This window comes from Staurois parvus, unplaced genomic scaffold (assembly GCF_062004578.1).
Source record: "Staurois parvus isolate SC_StPar_1 unplaced genomic scaffold, SC_StPar_1.0 ptg000048l, whole genome shotgun sequence".
Lineage (NCBI taxonomy): Eukaryota > Metazoa > Chordata > Amphibia > Anura > Ranidae > Staurois > Staurois parvus.
In genome coordinates this window covers 15061315-15075394 of record NW_028317844.1, presented here as the reverse complement: position 1 = coordinate 15075394, position 14080 = coordinate 15061315, and the positions used below count along the sequence as shown (strand labels likewise).

The 14080-nt window shown below is 38.6% G+C and overlaps 1 protein-coding gene across 2 annotated transcripts in view; it reads right to left on the bottom strand.

The window, feature by feature from the left end:
- Positions 1-321: 321 nt before the first annotated feature.
- Positions 322-14080, bottom strand: part of PNISR (PNN interacting serine and arginine rich protein) — a 37778-nt gene continuing 24019 nt past the window's right edge. For both annotated transcript variants that reach the window (XM_089665230.1, XM_089665223.1), the window contains exons 6-12: positions 13817-14001; positions 12127-12267; positions 11850-11949; positions 11281-11334; positions 8051-8218; positions 732-1773; positions 322-553 (exon numbers count right to left, since the gene is read on the bottom strand). In XM_089665230.1, coding sequence (XP_089521356.1) covers positions 523-553; positions 732-1773; positions 8051-8218; positions 11281-11334; positions 11850-11949; positions 12127-12267; positions 13817-14001 — 1721 coding nt within the window. In that variant the 3' untranslated portion in view covers positions 322-522. The remainder of the gene's footprint in view (positions 554-731; positions 1774-8050; positions 8219-11280; positions 11335-11849; positions 11950-12126; positions 12268-13816; positions 14002-14080) is intronic.

The window sequence follows — 14080 nt, the reverse complement described above, 5'->3', positions numbered from 1 at the left end:
ATTTAGGTAAAATAAAAGCAAAATGTCAATTTAAGTATTTGCAATTCAGTTTTTTTTTTGATTAGACAAATCTGGTTCAAATCTTTAGCAGTACGTTTGGCTAGCTGAGATGTAAGATATTGTGTGTTTGTGGACATATGAATTGTAAATTGTGCATAGTGTAAAAGCAACCAGTGAAATGCTGGTGTGATCTTTTTTTTTTTTTGTTAGCAAGAAAATAAGGGCAGTACTTTATTAACAAGACAAGACATTTAACTGTTATCTTGAGAACATTACAGCTAAAAAAACATTACTAGTATGCTGAAAATATACAATACAAAGTAGTTTTAATACTCTTTTACTTTCATGAGCAAGAAAAAGGAAAAACAATGTACACATTTAAAAAGTAGATAGGGAAAATAGGAAAGGGGAAGGAAAGAAATCATTTTCCGCACCTATGTAGCCATAATGTGTCTCTAAAATGAGACAAGCCCTTAAAACTCATTGAATTTTAAAAAAATATTATGATGCTCTGTGGATTCATCAGCGTTTACGACGAACAGGTGTTGATGATCTGCAAAACAAAAATAAAAAGGCCAGAATTAGTGTGATCTAGATAAGTAAAAAGTGCCTTTTGGAAACAAAGTTAAAGTTAATAATAGTAACCGAAAGCGTCAATCATCATACAATGCATATGCAGTTAAAAATTTGTAAATAAAAATATTAAGCAATAGAAAGAAAAAGTGTACTACCTTGATCGGGTCTTAGACTTGTGTTTGCGGCTTGCCTTCTTACCAGACCTTTGAGATTTCTCCATAGACCGTGACCGACTTTGTTTGCCTTTCTTAGATTTTTTATCCTTGTAAACAGGTGATTCTGAGCTGCTTCTTCCACTAGAAGACGGTCGCTTCTTCTGCTCCTTTGTAGAATTTTTTTTGCTCTCATGCCTGGAGTCCTGACGGGACACCTTGGAGGAAGATGACTCGCTGCGGGAGAATGTTCTTTCACTCTCTCTCCTACTTTTAATTCTATCATCTTCCAGAATATTATACTTATATTTTTCATCTTTCTTTAATTTCTCCTTTTTTCTTTCCTTTTCAGATTCTCTTCTCTTCCTATCCATTTCAAAACTCCTACTCCTTGCCTTCTCTCTTTCCCTACTACTGCCCCTATGCTTGTGTCTGCTTCTACTGGAGCTCCTGCGATGTTCATCTATTTTACGTCTATCTCTGCTTCTACTACGAACAGCATGTCTGTCTCTAGAACGGTTCACCCTTCTCTCTCTGCTGTGACTACGCTCCCTTCGCCATTCTCGATCCATGCTATTTTTGCTAGATTTCCTCCGCTCACTAATTTTCCCTCTGCTTCTACTTCTGTCTCTACGATTCTTACGTGTGACACTCCTACTCCTGCTACGCCTTACTTTGCGTGTAGGTGTCGGGCTATGACTTCGTCTCTTTTTCCTCTTGGGTAAAGAGGGAGTTGAACTATGGCTGCTTGAAGAGCTGGTACTGTAATCACTACTACTACTACTGCTACTTCGTTCTTTGCTACTGCTGCTACTACTGCTGCTGCTACTACTACTCGAGCTTCTTGATTTTCTAGCAGGAGGCCTTTCCTTTACATCCTTTTTAGGCTCAAGCACAGGTAAAGCCTCACACTTTTTCTTATCGCTTTCTATCTCGCCATCTACATTTCTTTTCTCATGTATTTCTATGTCATCTGCAATATCTGTATCAGGCTTGTCGACTTCAATATTTTCAATATTGTGGTCATCGTTATCTTCTTTCTCCTCTAAAATCATGGGGGGAGAAAAAAAAAAAAATCTGTCAATCTTAGGTAATTACTAAGACAAATATAAAATGTCAATTAAATGCAAGTGGGGAAAGCTTTATTAAAAGCATAAACTCCAGCCATGAAGCAGATTCATAATAACCTGAGAGGTTTTAACTCTTGAAAATTGCTGTGAAACAATGTATTATTGCAGTCTGCGCTGCAATAGATTGTTCACATCCTGTCCCAGTAGAAATCTCTCCAATAGGGAAGAGACACAAAAAAAAAAAAAAAAACAGCGTGTGCTACCCATCTTCTTCCTTATTCTGTTCAAACCAAAAGAAAAGTATTTGGCTGGGGTTAACAGTTTATCAGTGCCTAAAAGCAGTCTGTGCCTTTACGACTTCCAGTAGTTGCTAGAAGGCTTCAGTTTTTTTCTACCCTTTAACCTCCCTAGCAGTCTGATTATGTCAGTATTTCTGTGCTGAAAGCGGTAAATTTGTTTGCATGGAAATATGTCGTTTTTTTATTGTAGGCCTGTAATTTTTAGGAATATATCACTGAAATCTGTCTGAACAAGAGTCTAGTAAACATCCCGGGTGTGAAAATTTGAAACACAAATCATAAATTATAATATAATAAATCATAAAAAATAATATAATAATAAATTTAATTCAATAATATAATCAAACCAAAAACACTGAAATTTGAAATACAGCGCAAAGTTCGCACATCACTGAGCAAAGTCGCAATATCGTTTTCAGTGTCTGATGACGAATTTCCCCACAAATCATTATCATTCAATTCTGCAAGTGGTTCTGATTTACTATCACTATATTCTAGCTGGTCTAAAACCGCTTTTGACATAAAGGGACGCTTTTTGGACACCATGGACTTTTCTCAGTTTCCAGGCAGAAAGAACAGTAAAAATGCAGGCAGGGCACAGGACAAAGCAGTAGGGACAAAATGTATGTGAAATGCTTTGAAACAGTAATGTTTTACTATGTGATTTTAGTGTATTAGTGAATGTCACTTTTTTAAGTTTAAATTTCCCGCCGGTACCGGCCCCCGTATGTCCTGACGCTCACAGGGACCGGAGCATGATGGAGATGGCCGGGGACGCTGCAGGGGACACATCGCGGGAGTGCAGGACATTTTAAGTGATAGAGGGAATCCCAGAGCAACGCTGCAGGTTAATCCCGACTGTAGCTCGAGGTTACCTCTTTTGGCACTTATAATTAACCCTATAATAATCAAGCTACACTCGGGAATACCGCCAAGGAGGTTGAAAGGCCAACTCCATCTTTTACACTATGTTACAGCCACGTCATTCATTCAGAGAGATGTGTGAATGAACTACAAGTTTTGTCTGCAACCGCTGATTACTGCACACATAGTCCATTGATACTTCCTCCAGCTCTCCCAACTGAAAAAATCTGTGCCTCTGTAGGGATAGAGAACTGGAGGAAAGCCTGCAGTAGCTTGGCATTTCACCCATGATACACTGATCATGGACGCAAGGCTTTGCAGACATTTTTTTCCTGTAAAAATATTATTTATAAAGGTGGACTTAGCCAAAGGGCTAGTGCAGCAACCTTGCTTTTTCCCTTGACAGAAGAGATAAGATATATCCATAAAGACCAGTATTTAGGCAAGAATGCTTTTTCATGTGATCCCTGTTAAAAGCTTGTTCATTCTGACTATGGCTATTTGTAAACATTCTAACCACAAACTGTACAATGTGAACAGGCACACGTCCTTAGATCATATTCCAGCTGGGATGGGGGTCCTTGTAGACTGCAGAGGGGAGAAGCAGCACAAAACATAAGTAGCCAATTCACAGGTCTGCAAAAACATTTTTTTCAAGAGCTGTTTTGGTTATTCCACATAATCTTTATGTTTTTTGGTGCGCTAAATCCAAAAATGACCTCCATTTTGTCATAGGACATCACGTTTCCTGACAATTTAGGTAACTATGTTAAATAAGGCAATATCTCAAAATAAATGGAAATAGACTAATAAAGTTAAAGTTTTATTACAATTTAATGAAAATCCTTTTTTGAACTGAAATGAGCTCACCTACACACACTAAACTCGATTCTTCTTCCCTGTGAGGCTCCTCTTGGTGCATTTACACTTGTGAGTAGCAGCTGGAATGTCTCTCTGAAGCATCCAACAGTAGTCTGCCATCATTGTAATGCTCCATTTTCCCTGGTATCTCCTTTCCATCTCTTTAATGTCTTGGTCGAATCGTTCACCTTGTTCCTCACTCACAGCTCCCAAATTTTCAGGAAAGTAGTCAAGGTGGGACTGGAGGAAATCCACTTTCAAACTCATCAGGCAACCTAAAGCTCGAAATGCTTTCAGCATTCGTCCGACGATCTTTTTGTAGTGAGGATCTTTGTTATTGCCTAAAAATTTCTGTACGACTTGTTTAAATGCAATCCACCCTTCTTTTTGAGGATCCGTCAAGGTATTGACAAACCTTTGATCAACTATAAGCCTTCTAATGTCTGGTCCGACGAACACACCTTCCGACAGGCCTGGAAACTTGGTGACCAAGTATTTGAAGCATTCTCCATCTCTTGGAAGTGATTTTACGAATTGCTTTATCAATCCCCATTTTATGTGGAGAGGTGGTAGAAGAACTTTATAGGAAGGTACCAAAGTTTCTCGGAGGACATTTTTTTCACCAACTGTTAGCACCCTCGGCTGCCAACTCTTCTTGGTCCAGTGATTTTGTCGGTCTCGACTGTCCCATAGACACAGAAAACAAAGGTATTTGGTATACCCAGCTTGTTGCCCGAGCAGCATGCACAAGACCTTCAAGTCCCCACACACTTGCCAACCATGGTCTTCTTATTTAAGTTTACGAAGAACCAATTCCAAGTTCTCGTAGATTTCCTTCAAGTGTACGGAATGACCTACAGGTATGGAAGCGTAAAAACCACTGTTGTGGAGTAAAACTGCTTTGAGACTTCTTTATGAAGAATCTATAAAAAGACGCAATTGATCTGAATCATATTGGATTTTAAATTGACCCATCAGACCTTCAACAATCGATGCAATAAGCCAACTTTTCTTCCTGGGCGAAGTAAGGAAAGAACTCCTTTTCACGATGTCTGAACCATGAAGATGACACTCCTGGCAACAATAAATTCCATCTTTTCAGCCTTGATCCGAGTAACTCAGCAGCATCTTTGGGAAAATTCAAGTCTCTTACCAAATCATTCATCTCCTCCTGAGAAAACAATTTTGGTCTTGTATCATCTTCAAAGTCAGAACTTGATTCGTCATCTGGTTTAGGTATGAATTCACCTTCATCGGAGCTAAGTATCTCTTTCAAGGTAGCAGGGGGCTTGGGTACTGCTATATCTGTGCCATGGGGGATGGGACGAATTGCTGAGTGAAGATTGGGGTATGAAATGGAATGCTTCCCTTTGGAATTAAACCCTTTCACATCGCATGAACAAAAGTAACAGTCGTCACTATGGTTCTTTTGCTCTCGCCATACCATAGGAGTCCCATAACGGAAAGATTTTTTCTTACTCTTGAACCAGTTTCGGAGGTCCTCAACACACCGTTTGCACACTCTATCTTGATCTCCAATTTTTAGTCCAAAGTATGCAAAGTATACTTTTTTCACAAAGTCTAATATTCTGCTGTTGCTTCAACACTGTATAATCACCACACATGAAACAAACCGTCTGGCGAATTAATACACTTTCGCAGACCCATAACATAACGGTTAAGAATGACGAGCTAACACGAACTGCGATGAAAAAGTGTGAACAGCCTAGAACCAAGAACCTGATGATGATTCGTGCACAAGTGTGGACTGCAGGAGAGAGCAGCTCTGTGTCTGTACACGAGATGTCACAGTGCTGGCCACGCCCCCCTGCACTGACCAGAGCTGCTGCTATCTGCCCTGTGTCTCCTTCCCACTGGATTCTTCAGGAAAGATTAACCCCTTCTACCATTAGAAGCACAGACTCAGGGCTGAGGCTTACACATACAGCATGCTGCTGAGTATCCCAGTAGTCAGACATGTCACTCAGAGCAGCACTTGTGTTCACCCCCTTTGCAGGAGGGAGGGGCAGAGATTGTTTACATGCAAATAACAACAAAGGGCCAGAAGAGAACTAGGGAAATGAGGAAATAGAACATTTTTTCCCCTAAAACTTGCTTAGCTTATGTATATATTGCTGACCATCAAATTTACAGTACCATATTTTTTTTTTTTTACACAACTCGGATAACCCCTTTAAGGTTTTTTTGCCATTTTATATCTTAAATGTACTTATGTGAATTAATAGTAATTTGGACTTTAAATTTGGTTAAAAACCCATAATATAAAAAAACCCCAAAAATTAAAAAAATTTGATAAATTTGAAGACAATTTTGCATTTTGTGGCAAATCATAACGTCTAGTTTTTTCAATATTTTGTTTTCAGCACACCAAAATACATGGAAATTAGATGAAAATAAACAGCTTTTTAGTAGCAGACCTGTGTTATTTGTGCAAGGGGTATGCCATCAGGTGAGTAAGCAGAGAGATGAGCTCATTAGTGTTCTGCGTCTCCTTTCACTGTCAAGGCACAGGCTGGGGTGAGGAGATCTGTTTGCATTACTATATTGCAGCAAGAAAAAATATCAGGTCTCATACCCTGTCAGACATAGCTGAACAATCAACGTATTTTAAAAGAAGAGAAAAACATAGGGAAATGCACAAACAAAACACAAGGCAAGCACTGCAAAATACATGTGAAAAACACTGACGTTTCGCATCCAAAAAAGGTGCAGGAGCTTTTTGTTGCGTATGCCAAACGTAGCACAACCCATTCAAATCAATGAGCTGCGCTATTTGTGACCTGCAGAAACAAACGCACTGAGGAATGCACGTTTCCATTACATGAAAGAGTGATTGGGGCTTTACTCTTAACTCCAAGCTGATTCCAATCCTACTGGGGAAAGAGAAAGGTTGCCTCAGGAGTACTAGTGCTCACAGCAGGCTACATGCAGGCTTGTACCAGTGGATCTAACAGGCTGGGGCTGCGGTGGCCTGCTGGGAGCTCTGGACTGTGAGCCCTGTGAGGGAGCCTTTCACTTTCCCCAGCTTGTTAGCACAAATAGGATTAGATTCAGCTTGGAGTTGACAGTGATTCTTCATCAGTGGTTGTGTTGCGAGTGTCTTCAAGCTATGTACAAAGCGCTTCTCTGATGTGGCAACGTGCAAGTGCACTTTTTCTGGACTTTATTTTATTTCATCCTATTAAAGTGCTTAACTGTACTAGTCATGCACGTCTCTTTGTTCTTTTATTTTATATTTAGGCCTACTGCATACCCTTGTGCACAGCTGCAGATGAACAAAACATGTCTATTTGGTGCAAGACTCAGGATTTAACCCTCGGATTGCTGGTGGTCTCTTCTTGAAGAAAGAATAGCATGGATGGTGTCAAGCGTAATCTGTGTAGTTGGTCTGTGTATTCAGCTATTCATCTATAGTTCAGGAAGGCAGAAGGCACTAGCAATATTTTCTTTTGCCATTGTTCATGTTAATTAAAACCATGTAAGGCACACAAGAAAAACATAAGGTGCATGTTCTACCCCTTAAAAAAACATGGCCTAGTGTAAAAGGGTAAAGTATAACAGTACTGAAATGCAAATACTGTAGTCATCACAGATTCCTGTGAAAACCTTTGGATTCAAGGCTTAGGCCATACACAGGGAGGACTTCTCTGCAAGTCAAGGTTTGGCCCCAACAATCATTGTGCTAAACATTTCTCTCAATCATTGACTACTTGGGTTGAGGTTTTACCCCTTTCATGAGCAGGAAAGTTTTTGTTATTCAGCCCTGCGCTACTTTAACTGGCAATTGCGCAGTCATGCAACACTGTACGCAAATGAAATTTATATCATTTTTTCCCCGACACAAATAGAGCTTTCCTTTAGTGGTATTTGATCACCACTTGGTTTTTATTACATAAAATAATAAAAAGACTTAAAAAATCTTGGGCGGGGTAAGATTATTTTCTACTCTCTCTTATAAAAAATACAATAAAAAAAAAAATTTCTTCAGAAGTTTAGGCCAAAATATCTTTGGTTTAAAAAAAATCTCACAAAGTGCATATTAATTGGTTTGTGTGAAGGTTAAAGAGCAGCTATGATGTTATACTGGTAATGGTAATAAATCAGCGATTTATAATGGGACTGTGATAGTGTGGCAGGCAATCTAGAGCTAGCTGACAGTGGCTGAGAAGTACACGGACAATGGCATCAATGACATCAAATGGGTTACCTTCTTGTTGTCTTTCAAGTAACTGTTGCTCTTTTTCCTTTCGTTTAAAGGCTTCTAGCTTCTGGCGTATCCTATGGCGGAGTTCTTCTTCATCGGTATCAGAAGACTCTGATCCTCTATCACTCCTCTCATCTTCACTTTCTGCAGATCCATAACCACCCAGTCCACCTGCATGCATAAAGCCCAGTCCATCAAGCAGCAATGAGAGATGTGTCAACCTACTGCCTTCTCAAGTACACAATATGCTGGTACTAATATAATCCTTCTACTGTTTGATTCACATGCATCTCCTTATTTTACACTTTAGAGGATCTACCACTGATGTAAATTTTTTTTGTATCAAAAATATAACATATACAAAAAAAAGTGACTAAAAATGCAAAACTGACCATATGGGTCAGTTTTGCAAATAAAATGCAGGTATTTATTTTTCTATATACACGCTTATTAGTAGAGTATGTTAAGGCATTTCCTTAAAGAATAATTCCAGGCATCAGCATGTTATACAGTTACATTAGTCCAGACTGGACCGATGTAACTACGTATATGACATACCTGGCCAATGCTGCTGCAAATCACTGAATTAGACACTACTACTTCAGCAATCTCTACTTGCTTCTGGGTCCCATGCCGAGCAGCCACTGGCTGCACATGGCCACTATTAGGAAAATGCAAAGCAAAGCATTTTGTGATTGGACAAGGTGGAGAGTGTGACATCAATGCCCCACCTTTCCACCCTGTCCAATCAGAAAACACTTTCATTCAGAAGATGCAAGACATTCTCTGAATGGCATAGGTTCTGAGCAGTCAGCCTTCTGTATTCACAAGGAATCTGCCTGGCTATTCAGTGATTTCCATCTGCATCAGCTAGTTATGTCATATACATAGTTACATTGGTCCAAGCTGAACCAATACAACTATGTATGACGTGATGATGCCTGGAATTAATCTTTAACTAAAAATATAGAAAATCAGGATGGCTCAGACACTTTGCGCTCACAGTGATTAAACAGGCAGGGTAGGCTTGTTGACTAAACTAAAATGCACAAATCCGCTTTTATATTTCCAAGTTTAAATCTGATGATGTAAGCTCAAATATATTAAGTTTCAGGAAGGGAAGTGTTCAGAGAAAAATGCCCATTTTCTGAACAGGTATTGTTTATTTTCCACTACTGAGTGACTGCAGGATGTGCTGAAGACTTAAATCATTAATGAACTCAAAATACCTATAGCCTGACATGGTGAGTTACTGGATTTATTTGCCAAAAAAGTTCTAAAGCTTTTTTTTTACCATAAACCACTTTAAAAATGGAGAACAACATAAGGTTTTATTCATGTACGATTAGCAATTTAAGATCACTTTTCTGTAGAAGTTATGTTCTGCTATGCCATTCAGAACACAAGATGAACAGCCATTTTAAAATGCAGCTAAATGGACGGGCACAAGAACATACATTGGACTTATTCACAATACTCATAGAAAAGAACTAGGGTGTCCAGCCTCCTGGGATACTAAGATAAACTGAACTCTGTTCTTGTAAACAAAGATCCCCAAGAGGAGAAGAGGTGCTAGTAAGTGTTTTTTTTTTTTTTACCGGTCTACCCTCTCAGGAGCAAATCAGTAGAACTTGTTCACAATAAATGTGTTGCATTGCACAGCATTGAAAAGAAAAAAAGTTCTGAGTGCTTCATATTATCTGTCACGTTGACTATAATTAAAAGGCAACACAAGACTTAAACTTTGTGAACGCAGCATGCGTTAGCGCACACATTTTTGTACGAATGCGACCTAAGCAGCTAACAAGGTTAAGGTATTCAAAAAGCCAAGTAAAGCACAATAAATCAAGTGAGAAGTTATAGTGCAGGGGTAGGCAACCTGCGGCTCTCTTGCTGTTGTGGAACTACATTTCCCATGAGGCACTGCAACATTACAAAACTGATAGTAACAGCTATGACTTGCAGAGGCATGATGGAACTTGTAGTCCTGCAATAGCTGGAGAGCCGTAGGTTGCCTACCCCTGGTATAGTGCAATAAAAAAGTATTGGAAGGAATCATTTGGGTATATCTCACGCACCTCTCGGAATTTTAAAAATCTTGCCACATGCCCTTTCAGATCCTGCCATCATAGATCATCTGCCTGTACCTACTTGCGGGTCAGACGGCAGTTGCCAAAATTAAAGCTGAGGAAATTGATAGCAGGACTAGAAAGCACCATCTTTCATTGAAAGTTGATGAAAAGTCAGTAAATGATATTTCCAGAGAACTCAATTCCACCCACTCATTACTACTAAACTTAATTTAATAACCCAATTGAGCTCATCATAAGACACAAGTATAAAATGAAAGAGGCAAATATTTAGCCAAGAGTTTATTTAAAATACTAAAAAATATTTTATTGATTTTCTTTAAATTATTTCAATATATATAGTTTCCTTTACAGCGAGTTGATTGTGCACATTACATACAATATCAACACATATATTAGGATAAATGCAATGCAACTGACATACATAATGGGCGCACCGTATAACATCTAAAGTGAACGAAACATGAATACCAATGACCCAGAGTAAACAGATTATCATTAAAGGACAGCTATACCTTTGACCTGAAATCTAGTAAGCTCCACCCTCCAAGTCAAAAATAAATGGTACAATGTACCAATCTGTAAAATATTGCTATATCTCCCACCTTAATGCATGGTGTGCACTATCAGGTATGCCTTATCTGCATAAACACACTTGTATTTATGGAGAAGGCAGTGCGGGAGGTAGAAGGCCACAGAGAAACTGTTCTAGCTTGATCTAAGGTACACTGTGCTACTACAATTGATGATGCTAGGCCAAGGGAGGAGAGAACTAGTAGATTTTAGAGCAAAGCTGCACTCAATTTTTACCATCAAAATGCAGATTCTAAAACAGTAAGAAAAGAAGACAATGTTTATAATACTAAAACATATCCAGTACATTGCACTAAACACAATGTAACATCTTTTTGGCATTTTCAAACTGCACTTGTGAACTGGTAGAGTAAGCCAGCAGATGATTATTGTAGAAAGTCTTGAAAAACTTATTTGAATTCACCAGTGAAATGATGTGAGGTAAACTGTCTTTGACTTGCATTTCATGGCAGATACTGGACATGCTTTCATGAAAATCATGCACACGTTACAGAAACTGTCTTATCCCACAGAAATCCCACCCATCCAATAATTGTGGAACACACTTACCGAGTCCAGTGAGGGAAGCCAGTGCACTGGACTGTGCCAGCTGCCTTGCAGGAGCTTTGTATCACATCAACAACAGGAACAACATGTTAACACACATAGTCACGACCTCAAAGTCATGAGCTTCTATGCAAAATTTATTACTATTGCTGCTATTTGGGGGGAGAGAAGAAAGGTTAAAATACAAAATCCATACAAACTTACAAGCAGAATTAATTTAACACTCCTTCGCTTACTATTAAAAGCTTTGGCGTGGTAAAAAAGAAACAGACGGGTTCATGTCTAGTTTTAAAAATAAGGTTAGGAGCTTTGCCAAATAGTTGAAAGCTTCATCAAAGAAAATAGTTAATTAACATAATCTGAAATTAGTTATAAAAGGTTCTGCACAGGTTTAAGAAGATGTAATGTACTAAAACTACTAAAACACAATATAGGCAACACATGTAAATCTGTCCAACTTCTAGTTACATGAAATGTGCCTAAATGAAATAATGGTTTTACAGGGAGAATAATCTCCTTCAACACAAGCCAATTATACATAAAAAGCCATGCATTATAAACAAAATGGCTACCTTTGGTTGCTTTACGATGGGTCTCTTTTGCCACATTATAAATTTCTTCGTTTGTGACATCCAAAAGAATTTCTGTTAGCAGCATTTTTGTCAAAATCATCTAGGTGGTAAAAATAAAATGGTTTAGGTGGGTGCGATTTAAGGGGAAAAAAAAAAAAAAAAATCTTGTCCAAGGCTCACCCGTCCAGGACAATATAATATAAATTGCCATACTAGTGGACCTGTATCAAATATTTTCTTAACTTCTGTGGTGCAGACATATGAACAAAACACGTACCATTTGATAAGCCCTCTCCTCTTCAGTTAATTCTGACTCACTGTTCTCTTCCTGTGGAGCTGGGGAAGGACTCCGGCTAACTTTCGAACTAACTCTGTCCTCTTCATTCTCATCATCTTCCTCTTCTTCATCATCACTGTCCTACAGAAGAAATATAAAACTGGGTCATTTACACTGAGAATCTGCTTACTATAAATTTTCTTTTTTCTGTGGAACTAAGAACCATATCAGATTTCAGCTGCATGCTGTTGTACACAGAATATATTTTGAAGGTCTCAATTAGAGACTATGAGGGAAATTTACAAAGTCTGAAGCAGCTGTGCCTGGCAACTAAGCATCGTCAATCATTCATTTTCAAAGCTTAACTTAACAACCTGAGCCTGGGTTCACATTTCTGCGGTGCGGCATATCACATTTGATTTGCACAGGAACAGTAGCACATTCCTGTGCAAAACACATGCAAATTCTGGGAAGTTTTGGGAACCAATTTCGGGATGTTGTTAACACCTGCAGCGGTTCGAATGAACGGGGTGCGATTGTGATGCGGTGCAGAATTCGCACAGAAACAAATGCGAATTCCGCACCGCATCAGTGTGAACCCAGGCTGAAACTAGAAGCAGTTTGATTACTGAGCACAGCTGCTCCAGTTTTAGTATATTTGTCCATATAATTCTTAAACCTACTAGTCAACCACTTTTAAGACCAAGCCTTTTCTCACACTTATTGTTTGTAAAAATCAGCATTTTTTTTTGCTACAAAATTACTTGGAACCCAAAATCTTACATATATTTTTAAAGCAGAGGCCCTAGAGAATAAAAATTTTGGGTGTTGCAATTTTTGTCAGTATTTGAGCAGCAGCTTTTCAAACAATTATTTGAGGAAAAAATACACTTGCTGAATGCACTGAATTTGAATTAACATAATCACAATATAATAAACAATTGTTTGGTAAAATATAAAAGATGTTACACTGAGTAAATAGATACCAAACACGTTGCATTTTAAAATTGCGCATGCTCTTGGAAAGGCAACAAAGTACATAAATTTTATTATCCAAAGGTGATGTTTTAAAAGCCTTTACAGGTTACCACTTTAGATTTACACAGGCCTGATGCACTGGGAGCTTTAAAAAATGTTTGAATTTTTTTTTTTTTTTTTTACACTGTTCCTTTAAATTCCCCTCTGCACACACTTTTATTGTAATCACAGGGAATATAATAAATAGGCAGGGACATGAACTCTTTGCGGAGGTTTGGGGTCTAGATCTCTCCTCTACACTTAAAAGCCTCAGATCACACCAAGCCGCTAATTAGCTGTATGGATGGCATTTACAAGAAAGCGGACCGCCAGCTGAAAAAAAACAAAAAAACAGGATGATGCCTGCAGCTACAGACATCATCCCGGTACAACCACTCAAAGTCCAGCAACTTACCAGTATGTCGCTGGTCTACAAGTGGTTAATACCCATTTCTGATAATGAAAACATGCAGTTACTATTCAAAGCTCTCAACATATATTAAATTAAAAGAGTGCTAGCATACAGCAGTCATGTGGCATTTCACACAAGTTTACTGTACCATCTATATTTTAAACAGAACATGAAGAGTCATTGTGATTTGTGCACCTTTATCTTTAATCTAGTGCTCCTCTAGCTGCAAGTATCTCCATTTTGTTTTTTTTTTTAACTTACAAATTTGCTTTTCAAAGGTAAACGAGGACCATCACCCTCCTCAGCATCTTGACTCTTCTGTTCTTGCTTCATTTGAGCACGCTGCTGCTCCATTCGCTCGCGTTCCAACTTCTTTTGTTTTTCTCTTTCCATTTTCTCTAATCCTTCTCGAATCCATGCAGGCAAAGTTCTGCGTTTGACAGCATCTATAATGAGAAAAATTTGATTTTGGTACCCTTTTCTGGGAAGTCCACTGAGGATACAGGAAGACTTGTCAGGTTATAC